The 22,357-nt window shown below is 40.0% G+C and overlaps 1 protein-coding gene across 1 annotated transcript in view; it reads right to left on the bottom strand.

Moving 5' to 3' along the window:
* The window catches only part of LOC150087181 (nose resistant to fluoxetine protein 6-like), a 115,174-nt gene that overhangs the window by 60,577 nt on the left and 32,240 nt on the right, over positions 1-22,357 (bottom strand). Inside the window, exon 3 of the mRNA XM_090373005.1 lies at positions 5,659-5,773. Coding sequence (XP_090229131.1) covers positions 5,659-5,773 — 115 coding nt within the window. The remainder of the gene's footprint in view (positions 1-5,658; positions 5,774-22,357) is intronic.

Genomic DNA, 22,357 nt, shown 5'->3' with positions numbered 1-22,357 from the left:
GGAAGCATTCAAAGAACTTATCGTGGAAGCTACTAGGCTTTACATACCAACTAAGAAATATTGTTCAAGGTTTAGGCCTAAATGGTTGTCAGATGAACTAATGAGGCATATGGCAGAGAAGAAAAATGCATGGGATACATACAAATTAACACGTGACACAGACGCCTATGATAGATACAAGTTGATCTGTAACCAAGTTACAAAGGAGGTTAGGCAGGCGAAGGCAGATAACGAGAGATCCTTAGCAAGGGATGCGAAGAAAAACAGCAAAGAGTTCTTTACTTATGTAAACTCTAGAAGGAAGGGGATGAATCAGATTGGTCCACTTGAGATCGATGGGTCAACTGTTGATGACCCTGCTCAGGTAGCTAACAAACTAAATGAATATTTTGCATCGACATTCACACATGAGGAGTTATTCAGCGAGGGGAATGCCAGAGGTGTATTCAACTCTAGCAGTAAGCTAGAGAATCTTGTAATAACTGAGAGCAAAGTGGAGGAGAAATTGTTGAAGATAAACACAAGAAAGGCACCTGGGGTGGATGGGATCTATCCAGTTATATTAAAGGAGGCAGCAAAGGAGGTAAGCAAACCCTTAGCCATAATTATGAGAGCTTCCTTGGACTCAGGGGAGGTACCCATGGACTGGAGATGTGCAAATGTGACCCCAATTCACAAAGGGGGATCAAAGGCTGACACAAGTAATTATAGACCTGTGAGTTTAACTTCTGTTCCCGGAAAATTAATGGAGGCACTGGTGAAAGAGGCACTGCAGGATCATCTAGACAAGACTTCAGTTATAGCTAGGACACAGCATGGTTTTGTTAAGGGTAAGTCTTGCCTGACCAATTTGATTGGATACTATGATGCAGTCACAAAAGAACTGGATGCAGGGAATAACTTTGATATTATATACTTGGATCTTAGAAAGGCTTTTGATACTGTTGCACATGGAAGACTGCTGCACAAATTGGAGCAGTGTGGCATTGGAGGCAAATTGCTGCTATGGATAAAGGGGTGGTTGAGGGGGAGAAGACAGAGAGTGGTAATCAATGGACACTGCTCATCGTGGACTAATGTTATTAGTGGAGTCCCTCAGGGTTCAGTATTGGGTCCTTTATTGTTTTCTGTATTTATAAATGATATTGATGATGGTATATCAGGCTTAATGTCCAAGTTTGCAGACGATACGAAGGTTGGCAGGGTTGTCAAGGACACTACTGACATTATGCTGCTGCAACAGGATTTGGAAAGGTTGAGCAGATGGGCTTCGAGGTGGCAAATGAAGTTTAACATTGACAAATGTAAAGTACTACATATGGGAAACAGCAACCCCAGAGCAACGTATCAACTCTGTGTAGTATCACAGAGTTGATACTACACTGACAGTGGTAGAGAATGAAAGGGACCTGGGGGTGGTTGTGCAGGCAGATATGAAGTTCTCTGAGCAGTGCAGACGGGCTGCAAGAGTAGCTCATGGTGTATTGTCAATGATATATAGGAATTTTTCTAGCAGGGATAAGGAGGTGATTATTCCCTTGTATAAGGCAATGGTCAGGCCACACCTAGAGTACTGTATACAGGCCTGGAGGCCTCATTTCAAGAAGGATGTAGAGCTGCTGGAACGAGTACAGAGAAGGGCAACTAGATTGGTGAATGGGACAAAGGGGTGCTCTTACGGAGAAAGGCTTAAGTTTTGCGAATTACAGTGTCTGGAAACTAGGCACCAGCGAGGTGATCTGATAGAGGTGTACAAAGCCTTGAATGGCTTGAGCATGCTCAATGCTGATGGGATTCTCCCTCTTGCTCAGAATAATCACCTGAGAGGGCATAAATTCAAATTGAGGAAAGACAGATGTAGGATAGATGTGCGGAAATTTGCCTTTAGCCAGCGGGTGGTTGGTTGGTGGAACAGACTTCCATCCCTTGTCGTGGAAGTTGATAGCCTAAATAAGTTTAAGGCTCAGCTGGACAGGTATTTCGAACGGACAGAGGGGTGAAGTGGAAGTGGTTATTTTTATTTATTTATGTTACTTTTTTTTTTTGGCTGATGCTGCATAAGCTTGCTTTCTTGCATCAAATGCCTCTACTAATGCTAATGCTAATATCATAAACTCTATTAATGATTCTCCGTCTCTTCTTGAACCTTTCGCTTTTCCCCGCTGGAATTCTCGTTATAAAACTAATTCTTCACTGTCTTTCCACACGTACTCTACACTTGGTAGTTCTCTATTTATTTCCTTCAGGTATTGAATAATCACAGTTTTGATTTTACACTTAATCCGTCTACATATAAGAATTTGCTCTTTACTCTGTTTTATTAATCCAAGTTTGTATACATTTTTATTCCAGTTTTGTATCGATTCTCTGTAATTCTCAACGTTCTCTCCATTATCTAGGTTATGCGTGCCCCGTGGGTGAGAAGTCTGTAAACAAATAAGTGATGAAAGACAGTTGGTGGCTACGACAATTCAGTGAGGTCTTTGGGAGAATCCGGCGTACTGTAAGTTGTGAATTTAGTGATTATGATACTGTTCTTGATATTTTATATTTTTATACATCATACTATCCACCTTCGTTTTTTCTTTAATGCATCCTATTAAAAAAGTGCCACGGATAAAGATTGTTGCCTGAGATTGTCGGTTGAAAGTGGGTTGTTGCCTGCGAAAAGCAGGGAACAAAATACATTTCCGTTATTGAGAGAATATGCTTAAAACAGTTATTATTTAACGGGTGAATACGATTTATTGTTCAAATTTCTACCCCAATTTTTTTTCCTAATCTCCCCCCCCCATGAAATTTTAAACAAAATACTTTATACTTACTCTTTTTATTCAATGGTATCCCTGATTTTCTTTGCTAAAAGTTCAATGTTCTTTATCGTGTTAGTAAGTTTAATTCAATCTTCTCTTGAACATATATCAATTCTGTTTCTTTCCTTTGTTAATATTTCATTTACTTGAACTAAAACCACTTTCAAACTTATAAGACGTTGGAAAACAAAGAAGTACTTTGGCCACATTGTTTTTGTGTTTGCTAATCTTATAATTTCAGAAAAAATTAAGAGATGTTTTTGTGTTTTCTGAGTTGTGATTTCAGGAAAGGAAATTACGAAGCCTTGAGGTACTGGATGGCCTCTATTAACTGGGTAGATATCTCACAGAGAGCGAATACAATTGAACTACAATATACCTTTAAAACATTAATGACAGAAGTCTTGAATACTTATATACCATTAAAACAATACTCCATGAGGAGGATTCCAAGTTGGATGAATAATGAAGTTGCCACATTACTTGTGCAGAAAAAGACGGCATGGAAAAGTTACAGAGCAATAAAAAGTACTGAAGCCTATACAGCTACAAATTGATCGGTAATAGTGCCACAGAAAAGGTTGGGCTGGCAAAGAGAGCAACGCGGGGGAGGGGGGAGAATAAGGATTTCTTAACATGTATAAATGCAAAGAGAAGAACAAACTAGATCGAACCCGTATGTAATGGACGTGGGGTAGTATTAGATACCTCAGCTGAAGTTGCAGGACGCCTCCGTAGCCAGGTGGGCAGGAGCAGCAGTGGGTAGCACACGCTTCTTGATTAGACCGGGGTTCGAGCCCGTCACCACCAAATACGGAGGATGCGGAAAGGTCAGGGAATGACCACCGTATATCTCGGAGCAATATGGCCTTAGTTGCTAATGCTCCTAAAAACTAAAATAACAATAACAACAACACTCACAAAAGCAGCCTGGATCAAAAATAACAACTTCCACCAGGAAACAATAAATCAATACTAACTGTCACTTAGAAAGTACGTACAAAAGTCTGAAACAGTTCCTCATGCCATCCATGCCTCATATATTTACCAGAAACAAACGTATAAGTGCATCATTTCTACATGCAGCCAGCGTGTTACTAAGTGTTACAATTATCAAAGATAAGAATTATGTTCCGTGCGTAATTAATGTGCCTGCTTGTTTTGTCATGAATCATATTGGCCAATTCCTGATTGTGCAGTTCTTTGTCTGATAGATTGGTCAGGTCCCACTCAGTAATGATGGATTTTGATGTATTCAGGGAGTAATTAATGTGGCAGATATTCCACCGAAAGTTGTTAGTTTTTGTAATTTCTCAGATTATCCAGCAGTGGCATCGTCGATTAGTACTTCCTGATCTCAGGTTCAGGCGAATATATTCGGAGTTCCGACACATTTTTTGCAACTTCTAGACATTTTTGCACTAGAAGAGGCCTAAATTTTCCAGTCAGCTGGTCTTCTGTTGAATGGATAATGATGAAAGTTGGATCATGGATTCTGTCTACGCCAGTCGTTGGATTTTGCTGAGACAAAACCAGGATCCTTATGGTTACGCCCTGCTACATTCTGGTCTGTGAATCCAATGACTTTCTGGATATTGAGATCGCCATTTTTCCTTAGAAAGGAAAACTGTTCCCCTCCAGTTAACCCGCCCTGCTGTGTGAAGACAGGACAGGACAGGACCAGTGCCAACTTCTGGCGAAGCTATAGTGGACTACTGTTAAGAATGGGGAAAAGAAACAAGAAGGTTACGGTCCTTCCTGATCTAGTAAAGTACTTTCTTTACTAGCAGCTATGTAATTGAGTGTTAGTAAGGTAAACTGCAGCAATTACCAATCCACTGCAGGATGGAAGCCTCCTCAATGATTCATGTCGAGGGAAATGGACCATAATCTGCCACGCTGGTCTAGTGTAGGTTGGCAAATCAGCCGTATTTAGCAATCAGGGACTTGAACCCCGGTCTACTCAAAGAGCGTGCGCGACTGCATTCCCGTTCCTGACCACTAGGCTATGGAGACATACTATAAATAAAGAAAAGATTTAGCTTTCAAGAAAAAGCGCAAATTTAGTAGTAAATTCACTTAATCAGAAAACTGCTTGGCACCTCGGGCTCGTGTAGTTTGTCGAGGTCAACACAGAGTTCAAGAACGTGAAGATGTAGCGTAGAAAATATGCAGTGAGTGGCAGGTTTATTAGGTAAAAAAGTAAAGTGCAGCCATTATCAACCCACTGCAGGATGGAAGCCTCCTCAACAATTCATGTTGAGGGAAATGGACCATAATCTGCCACGCTGGTCCAGTGCGGGTTGGCAGATCGACCGTATTCAGCAGTCAGGGGCTTGAACCCCGGTCTACTCAAAGAGCGTGTGCTACTGCACTCCCGCTCCAGCCCACTCGGCTACGGACGTTTATTAGGTACTCCAACCCAATTATTATGGGCCAAAAATATAACTTTTGTCTTATATAACCATCATACTGTTCCCACTACCAGAAGGTAATGGTCCAATTTTAATTCAGACCCTACGAGACCGTCAGCTTCAAATACCCAGGGGCAGCATATTCCAACACGGTGATGAAATATTCCTGAGATAACTCTCAGGAAATATACATCTATTCCAAACTCTGTAACTCCACCTATGTAAACTGTCCTGTAATGGCAGTCATTAATTAAAGAACCATTACATTTTCAAATAAAACGTTCAGTAATCTTGGAATTCTTCGCTGGTTGCCTACTCTTTAATTTCATGATCTCCACAAGTAGTGAGAACCAAGATTTCAATTATGTCGATGGCTTATTCTCTATTCAAATGAAATGAAAGAAAAATTAAAAAAAAGAATCTGTGCTTACCTGCTTTAGCTATTTGTTGGATATCAGCCGGTTTACATACAGAAGGTAAACATATTCCCAGGAATAAGCCGGAATAATAAAAGAAGTGAGCATATCTGGCGCCACGTGCTATTATCTGCAACAGAACAATGAAAAGAACACTGTCAAATCTCTTAGATGAAACTTTCTCATTGATACAATACATTTTTATTTATTCCATCTTTTTACCAATATAGAGCATACTTCCTTAAAACACTGTATTTCCCAAAGTGCTGTTGAAAGATACAAGCGATTCAAATAATTACTTTCCAACGCACCATAATGCAAACTTCATTAAATACCTTCATATTTCAAGTATATGCAAATATACAGGATTAGTTTCGGAATATTCAGAAAGGGTAAGAAATTCCACCTTAAATCCTCAATTAGTCACATGATCCAATACACATTACATACAAAGAAACTCTATTTCTTGTTTGTAATCGGTTTGGAGGTTGAAAAATCATAATTTATGGAATTAAAAAGTATATAATAATAATAAAGAACTATGAGATTGCCATTGTAGGACATCTAATCCAAGGTAATATCCTCTAGTTCATAGCATCACTCCTCTATGATAGGGTACTGGAGATCGATGGCTATGGACAGTGGCACAAGAAAGCGATCTCCACCGGTGTTCCACATGGAGGAGTTCTATCTGGCTTAATATTTACAGCCATCATTCCACCTCTTGTCCGTAACAACGAAAAAATCATCACGTATGCAGATGATATAAAAATTCTAATGCTTATTGCTTCCAACAATCACCTGAGGCTACAGCATGTATCAATAATAGTCTCATCACCGTCGCCTCTTAACTCAAACAGTATGGACTCTCGATCAACCCACAAAAAACAAAACTAATGGTGTTCTCTCTCAGACCAACCCCTACAATAATAGCCCCAACACTCGATGGAATTGTAATATCTGCCACTCCCACCCATAAAGATTTGGAAATAGTATTTGACCCAAAACTTCGGTTTCACGTTCATGTAGGCAAGCTCACTTCTAGAGCAGCCTCTCTCTGATGGGCAGCTAAACAACTACTAATTTATGTTAAGGAGCCTCGTATAATTAAGAAATTCATCAGAACACTGGTCTACTCTCCACTCCTCTATGCTGCTGAAGTGTGGGCATCAGCAGCTACTACAACAAAGAAACCAATCCTCGCTGCAGAATTCTGGCTACTTAAATGGGCTAACTGGAAAGCTTGTCTCCCACCACAGCCTTAGCTACCTCACTGGGGATGCAGCGACTGCTTGACATCATTGAAATACAACGACTGATAGCTACAGTTAAAATGATCCCGGGTCAGATCTCAACACCGTCCATTTGGGATTTGTGTTACTGGCGAATACCCAGGCCAGAACTTCGGTCAACCCCAATGCTCTACTCGAAGTATCGGAGGCTTAATATCTGAGACCGCTTCCTCCCAAATCAAATGCTACCGGAAGTACAGAACCTCGAAGCTGACTTGCATAGGTTTTGCAGCAATAAAACCTATAGAAAAGAAGTGTTAGCAGTTTGCTGCAGTCCCAGTATTCAATAAGAACAAGTGAAAATGGTCCACAAATGTCCTTCCCATTCACACTGATGAACTCTTTAGTTTTGGTTGGCAGAACAAACAACCTGGTGTAACAGAGATAGCAAAAAAGAGCTATTGACTGGTAAAACTGGGAAAATGATTGCAATGCCAACTTCCGTTTTCCCAGCTTCACAAGTCACACCTTGTTGATATGGCCCTTTTTTGCTTTCCTGCTGCACCTGTTTGTTTGTTTGGCCAACCAAAACTGAAGCCTACATCAGTCTGAATGGGAAGATCTTTTGTGAACCATTTTAATAATAAAATCGAGGACTTAGTCGTTCTACAATAGGAATCTCAGGACTTTTCCACCGTGCTTGTACTGTGTGGTGTCTTTGATTTCTGCTCCGCAAAAATTTATCTACTGTGTGGATTATTAAAAGTGTTTACACTTTTAATTTATTTTCCATATAATCATACTACAGTAACTTTAACTGTCACGTACAAGGTTAGCGATTCCAAGAACAGTCTTGTGCAACCGTCAGTCACGAGCTACAGCGCTGAAAAGGGTAAATCCCGAAGGGAGATTTAATCGCCTGAAGCAAATTGCTCAACCAAAGACTGTTGATCAAGTGTACTGTATTTATAAATGCTCGCAACGTCGTCTTTCCAAGGTTAAAGAAATAGGATCAAATTGCTACTTAACTCACAAAACGTGTAGCAGAGTATTATTGAAAATTCAGGGCTGAATGCCGTAGCCTAGTGGTCAGGCGCGCGGTTGCATAAGTACACGTGCCTTGAGTTCAAGCCCGTGACTACTGAATACGGTGCTGTTTCTTGTATTCTCTCTACCTTGTGAACTCCTCTGACCGTTTGGTGTCCCGGAGTATAAACAGAAAATTTAAAATTTAAATAGTTATAATGCAAACTGGTTCCACCTGTAACAATAAGTACACAGGGATCGTTAATTGTCATACAGCACTGAACACGTCATTTTTAAGTGCTGTACACGCTTCCTAGAGCCATCAATTAAAAAAATAGATAAATAAAGACAGCTAAAATGGTTTTGCAATTTTTGCCGTGATAGTGCAAGAACCGATGCCAAACCAGATGAAGAACTTAGATCCAAAGGAGAACCGGAGAGTTCAACAACTCAAATAAACCCGGGATATCTGCCAACTGGAAAGTCCGAACAGACCAGACAGCTTAATCTAACATTTGATAATGCCGACTGTGTTATATCGAAATAGCGAATCCTGCAGCGGAGCTTTGCTTTCAAGGTAAGACCCACTCAAATAGATACCCTTGCTGAAAAGATCATTTTAATACCTCCTGTACAGGGGTTTCAGCTTAGCGCAGACGTTAAATTCTTGATTGATGAAACCAATAAGTTGAGGAAGACCGCTGCGAACTTCGTCTTAGAGAAATGGAGCAAAATTCATAAGAGAAAAATTTAAAATGAGGACAGAAGAACAGTAAATAAGACTTAACTGAGTTCCATCTACTAAGTCATGCTTTGCAGTGGTTGCTAGGCAATCCTCGTTAAATTCTTCCTCACACGCTTTAGAAAAACAAGCTAGCCGTAGCAGCTCTTATAAAATTCCACATTTTACTAATGTGATCATTCTCACAATCCATGCAAGAAGTTAGGACTAAACTTGTTAATCTACCCGCAGGGTCTCACATCTGGTGAGTATGGGCTTGGCACATCCAGGGTTCTGAGCTGCATACATCATTCTTCTTTTTCTTGGTGATTGCCCTCTACTTTTGACTCTCTCTCTCTCTCTCTCTCTCTCTGGATTTTTTTTTTTTTGCTGGTGCAGCATAAGCCTCAGTCTTCCTTGCACCATGTAGCTAATAATAATAATAATAATTTTTAAACCAAATGATGAAAGTCGGCAAAATTCTAGTTCCGAAGTCTGTATCTTCCCATAGCGAAAGCATTCAAATCAGATCGCAAAAAGATCAGAATCAAATCGCTCAAACTTATTAAAAATAAAGACATTATTCTTGAGACAGCTGCCTAGGAAGAACTATATTTGATCGCCTCCTCTAATGCTTCCATAAAAGGGAAAAAAATCTGACGCAAGCAGGCGTGGCGCTAGGTATTTTGACGCCCTTTGAGATAGTTTTATTAAATATTATTGTAATAAAAATTAATTATAAACAAGTTAACACACTGAACTTCAAATTATTGCAGATGAGTACACATGAATCACGGACCTTTGCAGACGAACTTCGTCATATCACAAAGAAAAATTCAATACATGTGCTTATCTTTCAAGAGTCAATGACAGTGAACAGAATCTTCGATACATTGATCATACCACCAGCATGTTTTCATCTGCACACAGTTTATCATCGGTGGAGACTTCAACTCAAAATCTATTCTCTGGTTTCATACAAAATCTGACTCCCTGCGGGCGCATTCTTTAAGAGTTCATCTTTAATTAATAAACAAGTGGAATCTTTCACATTCTCGAACTCACTGGGTCAATCAAACATTGCTGTCACATTAGCTTCCTGTTCTGCTCCTTTGATTTCTTCGTGTGGGTTAATTACCGATTGGAAGGTTCGATCACAGAGCCATATTATTTAAAATATATGCTCTTGCTGTTCATCCCTTAACTTTTCTCATCATTGGACAAGGGTCACTCAACTAACCTTAATCTGAGACAACAATTGAATTCTGTCACACAAATATTTGATAAAAGTAAGGATCACAAATTCATTGGGGATCCAACCATCTTGCAGCATTTTCAAGATTAAGCCAGAGCTTAATTTACTCGACGGGAATCACTCGTCTGACAACTAAGTTAATGATTATTACATTTTAGTTAATTCATACAAAACTTAAATGAAATTTAAATTATAGTGTATAACAGCGTACTTTTGTGAAATTTAAGGAACTCACAAAGTGTTCACTAAAATATATATTATACGAATAGAAGTTACTGAAATTACTCGTTATAGACTTGGGAAAGGTTACTTACAGTGGCAGACAAAAAAAAAACTGCATCACTTGTGAATTTTGCAAATAATGTGTTTTGCACTGCATTGTGGGTTGCAGTAATGTTCGAAATGAATTTGTTAATTTGTTAGATGGGATATACATTTCTGTGAATGAAATCCAATAAAAAGACTCCACCTGATATACCTAACCGCCATAAATATCTTCCCAAAGGGTTAATGGAAATCATGCAAATGGCAATGTGTTTAGATTTTTGTTTTCCTTTTTCTCCAGACCCTCCACCCTACTGAAGTCTCAAAGAGCCTACAAAACGCAAATATAACTGCAATTCACAGAAGATTCTATGGTGTTAGCAGAACATTAAAGACACAAAAAATTTACAAACCTTTAATGAGCATACAACAGCATTTACATAAAAGAAACAAATAATTACATACAAGCATAACAATTTCCATATATTTGAACCATACTACAGTACAATACCCTATCTCTCTCTCATCAACAATACCCAATCTTTACAAATTATTAACATCAGTTGTATCTTACTTAATATGAATCCTTGATGATTACTCAATCATTCTCTTTTTACATCACCAATTCTCATCACTTACATCAGGAAACTCATTTCAACTCTTATTACTATTTTTGTATATTTGTTTCTAGCCTTTAACACATGAAATATATTACCTCTTACCTCAATAATATTCACTATAGATCAGCCATTCTACCTTAATTATTCTCTAGTTACATCTTAGTCATCCCCTTTACCACCCTTACGTTATTTCAAAACCATTAAATTCATAACAAATTATCTCAACCTTAATAATTAACTTGCCTAATACAATATGAATGGACTATTACTCAATTCCTTAGAGAGCTAGATTATGAGTCCTTGAGTTCAGGATTCGAGAAAAAAAATAGGAACAGACTTACATTCCGGAATGGCCGCTACTTCCAATTTCCTTGCATTCAGGCTTCCTTCGTGGCAGACAGGCTTTCTTTCCCTTTCTTGGGCACTTTGCTTCCTTAGTGGCAGACAGGCATACGTTCACTTCTGGGCACTCCGGTTTTCCTTAGTGGCAGAGAGGACTTTTACCATTTCTTGGGCACACTGTCTTGTGATGCCGGACCAGGCTTTCTTCCTTGGACGTTTTTTTTTTTCCATTTCTTCTTCATCTTGCTACCACGAGATGTGAACTCCGACCACCAAAAAATCTACTTCACTTCAACCTGCAAAACTCACGAACTTCTCTCCTTGACCACAGAGAAGTCAGATACAGAGTGGACACTTTCTCAAATTACTCCCCCCGAACTTTACTCTTTCCCTCAAGTTTGGAACGCCTTGCCCAGGGATTCCAACCAATCCCCATACTGTTTAATTTTTTTTTTTAATTCCTTCCTATTTTCTAAAACAACTCGCCCCAGCTGTCTCCCTAGCGCACAAACCAACCCTTCTCTAGAAATTTCTTTTTTTTTTTTTTTTTTTTTTTTTTTTCACACGGCAGTATGACCTTTTCATGTTTGCCGGTCACCTCCAAAACACTCATTTTCGTGTTCACACTTTCTCTGCTAAATATGGCCAACTTATCCAAAATTCAGTCACCCTGACCCCGTTTTTTTTATGCGAACACAGAACGTCCACTAAATTCCTGTTTACTTTCTAACGGTGGCTTAGATCAAAAGAGACACTTCGTAATCCCGTTTTACAGTCCTATTGTTCTTCCCCTCAACAACCCATTCACACTGTTCTCAAATGTCACCCCTTTCTTAGTCATTGCGCAGTCTCTGTTGGTTCTCTTGTATTATTTAAATTACTTGTTTACCTTTCCCCGCTATTTTAATTCACACGTCTAAAACTGTCCATTACTAAATCCAGTGTCTTTCCAACTTTAACCTCATTTACATTAAAACTAAATATCCAATCTTAATACTTACTATCTTTAACTCAGGCATTAATGCTAATTCTCACTTTCCATCGCCCTTCCTGGATTTATTTTAGTATAACAAATATTTCTATTTTAATTTGTAAGATCTACATCTTAAAGCAATCATGACAACCAAACATACATTTAATTGCATTTACGTGTACAAACTGAAATGACAGGTTAACGTAATAGTATTTTGTACTGTAAATCAGCAAAATAATCCTCAATAATATGATGCTGCAATTTCAGCCTTGCCACAATCTTTCATAGAGTTAATCAACTTCTGGATATACGGTTGCCCAATTTCGTGGCACCCTTAAAATGCTCTCCTGCAGCTAAATATTACGTGTTGGCTTCTTCTGAGCAATTTTAAACAACATTATGTACCAGCAATTTTGAATGGGGTTCAAATCCGGCCAATCCAATACTGTAATGCCAGCATTTCTGAGGTATGACTGTACCTTAAGGGAGAAAAACGAGGGAAAAAAATATGTGGTGTGGCAAGGTGCTGAGTCCTGTTGAAAAATGCAGCTTTGGACATCTGTGTTGGGGATCCCTAATAACGGGTTTCAGGCACTCCGCCAAGATCGCGGTGTAGGTTTCTGCATTCACCGTTCCATTAATAAAGTTAATTCGCCCTACCCCTTTGCTTGTTATACATCCCCAGACCATCTCACCGGCGGGGAACTTTACAGTCGGTGTTATGCAGTCAGGATGGCATGCATCCGATTTTCGTCTTCTGACATATCGCTTCCCATCCGAGCCAGGTAGGTTGAATTTCGATTTGTCAGAAGATGCTGTGTCCCATTGCTCTTTGGTCCATGAAACATGCGTTTTAGCCCAAGCAAGTCGCTTCTTCCTGGGCCGATAGTCATGCAGATCACATTTCGAAAGCCGTCTTTGGATAGTTCGTGCACTTCTTTCAACACCAGAGGCCAACTCAAAGTCCAGTTTTAGATTAGGAGCACTATCATGGCCATTACGAAGGCGCATAGCGGTTTCAAATATCGATCTTGGGAAGCCGAAGTCACTCTCTTCGGACTGATCCAGGTCTTCGCTTCACATCACCAGTTTCACGCTTTAATTTCAGCACACGGGATACTGTTGACTGGTGGCAGCCTATTTTGTCAGCGATAGCACGTGTAGAAAGCTCTTTCTGGGATAGAACAATAGCTAACTTTTTTTTTTTTTTTTCTTGGTGTCAACTGAACACTTGGAGCCATGCTTACACCTCCGCAAAACAGGATACTAATGAGGGTGTATACGCTTCCAACGCCGTATTTATAGAAACGGCTGATGCAATAACTTGAAATTGTCTGATTGCAATAGAAGCGTTATCTGACGCAATACCTTCGCTTTGCGACAAATAAAATGACTAATCAAACGATATCTTATAGGTTTCACTACCAATATCTTTTTTTTACTACTCTTTAAGGTGATGCAGTTTTTTTGTCCGCCACTGTAATTTAACTACCAGTCAAGCCAACTGGTTATTGTATGTTTTAATGATATGAAATGTGTGAAAAGAATACCAAGGTTTCTCATAGCCCGCAGCTTTCTACTCCTAAGGTTACACGAATTTCTATATGCATAATAGTAAAACGCAGTAAAATAATAAATTAAAGGAAGTTTATAGTAAGGATAGTTCTTTCGGGAACGTTCAGAACTAATTATTAATTCGGAGAAGGAAGTTGACTTCATCGTTTTCAAAAATGAAATATAAAATTAAACCCGGAAATCATTAAACAACGGTGTGTGGGTATTGTGGCTGGAATGAGGAAGTTCTGCACATGAGAAGAAAGAAATAATTGATGGGTGTCAAAATGCTGCCCGCCTCTTCAAGCCAGTAAAATTGGAAGACGTTCAAGTTGAAGAGAATTCATGAGAGAATTTCAAATGAGTTCGGTTTTCTTTATTATTGAATAAATGTATAAAATCAACAACCACAGCAACGATATTTACTGCCTGGATACGAAAAACCAATCTCCCTTCATGACGAAAAATTTCAAAATATTGACATTTTCAAAACGCGTCAGGCGCATATAACAGGCGATTTACACCCTTTACTGGGCAAGAATCTTCTGATATTATTTATAGGTGTAGATAAACTCGATGCTGGCTATCGAACTGATAACACAGATTTTTTTTCCCTGTTTTCAGGGACGGCTGCAGTGAGAATCATTTGGGGTGCCTACTGCCACCTTCCCAGATAGTATGGTGATTCAGATCCCTCCCCCACGGTTATACACAGTACAGTTGCTTCCTATAGAGTTAGCCTTGAACCCTTTATTACGTTAAATTTATCAAAAGTTATAGTAGATACTATTACCAGAGTTCAGCAAATATATCGACTTTCTAAATGTTCTTTTGAAATCTGCTTCTGCTGGATTCCGAGTCACATTGGGTTCAGGGGTAAAGACCTGACACACGTTGCAACTAGATCGGTATAAGCCAAGATCAATCACAGCCTGCTAGTTCCTTGTTAAATTTGTGAATTGTGGTTTTTAACAAGGCTCCGGAGTTGGATTACAGGTTAAGCCTGTAATCCAACTCCGGAGATCCAATCCGCTCCGGAACCCCAGAGAGTTTTTCTTGTAAGATGGCTGTGTTTCTCAGCTCTGTATAGGACACAGCCATATTACTCTTTCGTTTCTTCTGAGTTCTGATGGACCCCTATTATTGAGAATTGCGACACCATTCTAATAGTTCGAGCCCCTTTTGTCTGAAGTTCCGTTTAGCTGAAGGCAATAACTGCAGTCAAGGTCACATCTGGCCAGCCAACGACCTTTATAAAAAGAAAAGGAAAGAAAAGAAAACAGCCATTAGTTGAGATGCACGATTCACTTCATTGGGTGCTTACGTGTTTTTTAACCTTTATTTTTGATGTTTACGATTTAACAGCAAGCATTGGAGCTTCTGTTTTTTTTTTTTTTTATGACGACCTAAGCACGAGAGATATTAGAACCCTGCGTGATATGGAAGCTTATTTAGAAGTCCAGTAGGTTAGCACTGATGGAATCCATTCTAGCGATGATTGATCAGGTGGAAAGTTTCGAGATAGTTTCGGAGTTGGCGGTTAATGGATCTCTCCATTACTTTGGAAAGAGCAGAAGTGAGTGCAATGGCATGGTAATTGAATGGAAGGAATTTGCCACCCTTTTTTATGAACTGGCTGGATATAAATAAATTTCCAAGCAGGAAACACACCGGTGGAATAAAATAGGGTAAAAAGGCGACACAGAATAGAAGTAAGCTGAGGAGCATAGGTTTTGGAAAAAAGTGGAGAAATACCATAAGGACCTGGAGCTTTTTAGACATCAAGATTTCAAAATTCTTCTGACATCCTTATGACGGAAGACCACAGGAGGCATTGAATAGAGTGTCCCGAGAAATGGTATGGGGTGGTTTATCAAGATCATCAATACAAGAGTTAGAAGAAAAGTAGGATGCTAGCAGGTCAGCTTTATCTTGTAGGTGGACACCATACATATTGAGAGCGTCCACAAAACCAGGAACCTGGAGTTTATCATTGAAATAGCCACCAGGTAGGCATGATCAAACCATTATGACACCCCCTGAGTTACTAGCATAGACGAGATGGCAGGGGGGGCACTCTATCGTCTCCTTTGATGTGAACAAATCTGTTACCCAGGAGTAATTTAGTAAGGAAGATTTACCAGAGGAATCTGCAGGACATCCTAGACGATTAGGCCCTCATCAGGAACTACTACCCAGACATACAACAAAATAAAGATCAAACTTGAGCTGCAACTGGATAATTGAAATGTCCCCAAGAATATGGAATATTCCAAAATAACAAGAGCTTGTCTATATGGGATGGTTCTTCCAAGCATTCTTCCCCATCCCAAAGTGCTTTAGGTGCCTCAAGTTTGGCCATACTTGTTCCTAAACTCAGGTGACCTATGGCCACTGCGCTTAAAAGGGCCACGACTCTACTGATTGCCTCAACAAAGAACAACTTGCAGTGTGCTCCAACTGCAAGCACGATAAACTGCGGTCTGACCATTGAATTAAAGATTCATCCTGTCCCGTTTTCCTCAGGGCAAAGAGAACTGTCCAGCAAAATACCGATTATGGCACAATTCCATAAACAAAACAGCTCCTGTGTTCTCAACATTCTACAGATTAAGGCACGACGCTCACGTTCCATCGTTGACCAACTGAAGCTTGTTGCCAAAGAGAAGGATATTGACATACTGCTGATAGAGGAACCCTACGCTCATTCTGGTAAACGCCCGACTACCCCAGAAGTTATAGGACAATTGGGTGCCTCACTGAAAACCCCTAGGCGTCTATCGCTGTCATGAACACTGAACTCACTGTCACCAGGATCAATTCACTATGCACCACCTACTGGTGTTTGCTTGCAAGTTTCGTCTGAAATTGATTCGCTCGATCTTATCTCTCTTTACGAAAGAGAGATAAGGTGGAGGACATAACTAGAACCATTTATTACCTGTAGAGGGCCTTGACTTTGCTCTTTCCAGCCAAAGTTTTGCTTTGTATGGATGCAAACTTCCCGTCAGCATTGGGGCATAGCGCTACTCCTGATCGGGCGAGCTCCCACTGTGGGCAGCATCTCCAGAATTTCCTAACTTGCTACTTGAAATACACAAACAACCAGGAAACTTGCTACCTTCTCAAGCACACTATGGGAAAGTACAATAGATGTGACATTTGTCGTCCAGGTCTGTGGTGCGGAAATTCTGCTACTGGAAGGTTCAAGAGGATTGGGCCAAGTCCGACCATAGGGCAATCATCTTTGACTTTGGCTGGACAGTGGACCAGGGACAGAAAATCGACCAAAACAATATTCGTTACTAACTAGTTATCGCTCTTAATATTCTGTGCCTCTGTTAAAATCCAACTCCCCATTGCCTGCCCGACTTCGCATGAAAACTTGACTGGTATCTAGTTCCATGGACCTCTCTGTGATACATCCTCTCAAGCGTGCAATGATGCATTCAAGAAAAGAAAGCGATTCACCAATTTTGTTCCTTGATGGAGTCTGGAAATAGTGGCATAATATTCAGGGTCAGGCGCCACCGGTGGTTTCACACATCTGCGCCGTAATGCAGAATTACTGCACAGCCAGAAAACGAGTAATGTCTGGTTTACAGTGGCGTAGCTATCATGTAGGCAGGCAAGGCAATTTCCTCCGAGCCCTTTAGGGGTCCGGCGTCTTTGGCTGTCTCCTCATTTTGCAATTTTCATTAAGTAGGGGCCAGAAAAAGGGTAGCTACGCTACTGCTGGTTTATGTAGTATTGTGCTTTGTTCTGTTGTTTTGTCTCTGGCCGCTTGGCCGCGGGGGAGGTTCCCTCCCACAACCACTAGGAGGTGAGCCAGGCTGCCCATTATACTCTGGCTGGCCTCTGCCAGGGTCGCCTGAGCTTCCTGACAGAGGCCATAAAAAAAAGTTTTTTTTTTTTTTTTTTTTTTTTTTAAGCGAGCATACAGAGGAGTAAGAAGGAGAAGAGGTCAGAATCTGGGAACAGTAGCTGGAGTGGACCAATAGGGAAGACAGTCCACTCTAAGTTAGGCGAAGGTAGGGGATGGACACGGGAGTTGAAAATCACAGGAGCAGGTGCTCCTGTGTGAGTGCTTTGCTCTTTCTGAATGGGCAGACTGGATCACCTCCCAGTGGTTGTGGCGGGCAACGTAGGGGCCCCGCAGCCAAGCAGCCAGAAACACAACAACAGAACAAAGCACAATACTACATAAATCAGACATGGAGTCTGGAAACTTTATTGACCCCGACGTGTAGTGCACGCGGCAAGAAAGAAGTTCCAGTGCCAGGACCTCTCTCCCATAACCAGACATTGCTGTGCTGAGCAAAGCTTATACGAGACAGTCCTACACCAGTTTGATCAGAAAAAGAAAGCAAGAGTCGCCGGCAGACCGGGGAGAGTGCTGAGCAGTACGATCACCCCAAATGGAATAATGACAATCACCTGGATCCAATCTGTGGAGAACGTCCTTAATTCTCTTTTTTCTGAGGGCAAAACTCCCCACCCCCCCCACTCAACACCAACAAAACCAAGGAACGACACTGGTACAGAAAACTCCAACTATTACAGCCAAGACTTGGAAGAAACCTCACCACTGAAGAGCCGAGAGCCGCTTTAGTTCGAGACACTCAAGAAGATTGCTTCCATCTTCTCAAGCTGTATACCAAATGCCTCTGTGAGGGAGTCTTACTGACCTCCTGGAAAAATATCAATGATCCTCAAAAGTCCGGATAACTCACCACACCTTTCCGGATCTTACCGTCCGATTGCACTTCTCTCTGTTTTTGAGTGACTACTCCTACTTCAACTCGTGTCTCACTATAACTCCAAGAATCTGCAATAATCCAAGCAGTTTAAACTGGCTGCTGCACCACGTGATGCGATTACACAACTTCTTTGCACTCCTATCTGTAACGATAAGTCTCTTAGCAATCAGCACTGATTTCTGCAGTGCCTTCGCTCAGTCTGGCAAAGGTGCTTAAGACTGGATGGCCACCAGAGATGATCGAAGGCACTGTTAGTTGTCTGACGGCACCCGGGGTTTCCCCTAACTAACAGTGCCTTTGATCATCTCTGGTGGCCATCCAGTCTTAAGCACCTTTGCCAGACTCAGCTCCCAAGCAATCTTTACCCCTGCATCAAGCACTACTTTATTTAGCAGTCAGGGGCATGAACTCTAACATACTCAAAGAGCGTGTACTACTGCTCCTGAACACTTAGCCATAACTGTCTATAGTAATATGATTAATGTTATCAATAAAAAGAGCAAATTTGTAAGAACAACTTAACGCTGACATGAAATGGGGAAGGGGTGATGAATTTTACCGTGGTATGTAAATGGGGATCATTCTATTAATGAAAAGCAGCTTGAGCGCGATTAAAGCTTTCGCTGATTCGAAATTCAGCATGGACTCTTTATGGTGTCAAGTAAAATAAATAAATTATCTGTTTATACTCCGGGACGACCAAACGGTCAGAGGAGTTCACAACATAGACAGAATACAAGAAACAGCACCGTATTCAGCAGTCACAGGCTTGAACCCCGGTCACTCAAGGCACGTGTACTTATGCACCCGCGCGCCTGACCACTAGGCTACGGCGGTCTTTGATGGGAGTATGTTACCGACGATAGATTCTACATGCAGATAGAACGTGTGAGATTTTAATTTACCTGTGTTTTGACTGAAGCAAGTAGGATCTTAAATGCCTGAATTAAATGCATTTGACTCAGATATATAAGAAATCCTTGGTTTATGCGTAATCCGACTATTGTCTTCACCAAACCTGCCGCCCACTAGCATGTAATTCAACTGTCAGGACGAATTTTCATTAAATTTATACAGTATTTAGACTTGTTGAGCATTCCAAATATCATTTAAATCAAACTAATAGAAATGCAACTATTATTATTTCTTTGTTCGTCCGTCTGCATGTAATAACTCTTCCCAATGAAAGGATTTTAAGAAAATTTTATATTTTACTCTGTTAGAAAGAATTCTCGACCCTACTTAAGTTTCATTAAAATCATACCAATATAATGCTAGCAATTATTATTAATTTCATTTTTTGGAATATATATTACACTTTGTGTAGCACTGGATTTAATGCTTGCTGACTTGTGCAGAAACGAATTTTCTCTGGTGGCCATAAAGTGTTTTTGTGTTAATCATGAATTATTATTTTAACTGAAATGAAATACTCTGTGCACATTAATTAACTTTTTCCCCTTTTTTGCTGAAAATCATAATTCGCCTTCGATAGATGGATTCAGCTGCAGCTGAAATCCACTGCCTTAGTGCATGCAATGCACTAACGCATTGGCGCGGCTGCCCCACTAACCCCCTTCCCTCAAGAGGAAAGTTCGCAGCGAAAACGCTGCGAAGTTTAGTCTACACGCGGCCCTAACCCTATCAAATTTTCGTGTACCCCTCGGCGCGAAGGGCGGTTTGTCTGTTGTGAGGGGAAAACCGGAGTCAATCCCGGTGAAAAACCTCACGACCACGGTTTGAGACCGCCGAACTCAATGCTGAATGCCCCTGGGAAAATTCCCACAAGGGTAGTGCTGGAATCGAACCTCGATCAGCTATTCAGCAAGCCGGCAACGTTGCCGCAAGGCTACCGTGGCCCCGTATGCTATCGCTTTAATTGCGTTATTTCACATTACGTTTCTGACTAGTCACGTGGGTAGTGTGACGTCGTTGCTACGCTTTCGATTAAAAAAAAAAATAAGCGGTACAGAATGTAGTTGTTCGACGTTGAAATTTGTTAACACATCATTGTAGCAGAGAAAGCGAATTACATTAAGAGTAAGTCGCGTGCAGATCGATAAATATTTATAGGCAACGGATTTTCTAACGTGATTTTAATTCAACAAGCAGAAAAAGAAGATGCATCACGCTCATGAAAAGTAATCCGCATAAATCGTGTGATTAACTGTTAAAATAAAACTTTTGTTTTCACGAACATTTGTTTAAATTAACAAGTAACCTTACTTTTCTTTTTGATAATTCATTTACTGTACATAGTTACTAGGCGTATTCTTTCATCTTGTAAAGTAACATTAAAAGCAATTTATTTTATATTTCTGCCGAAGCGTAGTTGCAGGAGTTATTAACATTATTCTTAATTCTTACTTAAGAGTGTATATTGATTTGGTCTGCTCTTTGATAGAACAAATTGCTTTAAACGTTGTTGAAATTCAACAGGTGAGAGACAATACTTCGAGGAAACAGTTCGGTTCCCCGAAGTTATTCGAATTAACTGTTTAAAATGTATAAACTCAAGTTATAATATATTTCTGATATCAGAAATACAGTATAACTTGGATTTATTTCAAAAAGGAACATTTTAATGATTGCAGCACATTCTGTGCTGCAATCATTAAACCGTGGGCGGTTGTTGTTTTTACCTTCCAGTATCCCCAAAATGTTTGTAGCCACTTGACCAAGGCATTATTTATAATCTCAAGAGCAGAAACGACATTAGCGTTTGTGACGCCTGTGGAAGAACCTTGTCACAGTATTACATTAAGAGTAATAATCAACAGCTTCAGAAAGAGTGGCTTTGGAGAGAATATCATCGAGAAAAATGGTCCAGCAGATGAATGGGAGGATATGGATTTTGTTGGTGAAAGTGGATGATGAAGTTGCTACCACGCCAACACTAGAAGAGTTGCTGAGCATCAATAAAAAATAATAATAATAAACTACATGGTGTTCTGTACGTCGAGTAACAGACATGTGATCACTGAACCTGTTGTACTGGTATCCCACCTACTCTGCCATGTATTATTTTTGTTTAATATTGATCATATCAGTAATTATACTCATGAAGTCACCAACACTACCCTTCTTCAAATGGTAAATAAAGCCTGCATATGTTACGCAAAACCTCAGCTAACACTTGAAGGATATTTGTTGCCGCTGGCCTTCAAACAATATATTATAAGAAAACGTGCTTTATAGTATAACTGAAAGGTTTTTAAATTCAAACCCCAATCAGGTGTAGAACAGCTTTAATTTTATTAGCAATTTGTCATCTAATATAAAATCCAGATATTTGTGGGTTTTAACATAACTTATTTGTTTATTAAAAATATGTACAGGTGGAGGATGACGATAATTAAAATAACCTTTAAAAACCATCATCTTAGTCTTATTTAAAGATATAAATCAACTTTTTTTTGAAGACCGAGTGATTAGGTGACCCAAAGTTGCTTTCATTCCAGTCTCCAAGACCAATCTGAACGAACCTGGAACACATATCACTATGTCATCAGCACAGGAAATTGCATAGCGGTGTTCATGACTTAGATCTAACACAACATTCCCCGTACATAGGTCCCAACACAGACTCCTGTGGACCCCCCCCATTGTATCTTTGCCCTTAATTATTTTCCTGTTTGAAAAGCAACTTCTTAGAACCTTAACACCCACCGAACTTTCTCACCATAGTGAGTCAAACGCTCCCTCAACATCAGAGGTTTTATCACAATATGTAATTAGCATCTTTATATGAGATACAGTTGAAATGATGCCCTTTTAAACAAACGTAGTTTTCATTTAAGGTTGAAATGTGGTGTTTTATACCGAATACTAATTGACGTTATTTATAATAGGAGCGACTGAAGGATGTCAATATAACGTTAATTCATTTTTATTATCTACCATGCTGTAAATATATTTACAGCATAGCTCCTGAGACCGCTTATGTTTTTTTTTTTTTTTTAATGGA

This window comes from Mastigoproctus giganteus, chromosome 4, assembly GCF_048544385.1.
Source record: "Mastigoproctus giganteus isolate SK-2022 chromosome 4, ASM4854438v1, whole genome shotgun sequence".
NCBI classification, from domain to species: domain Eukaryota; kingdom Metazoa; phylum Arthropoda; class Arachnida; order Uropygi; family Thelyphonidae; genus Mastigoproctus; species Mastigoproctus giganteus.
Note: the sequence above shows the minus strand (reverse complement) of the source record. Positions and strands in the feature narration are given on the sequence as shown.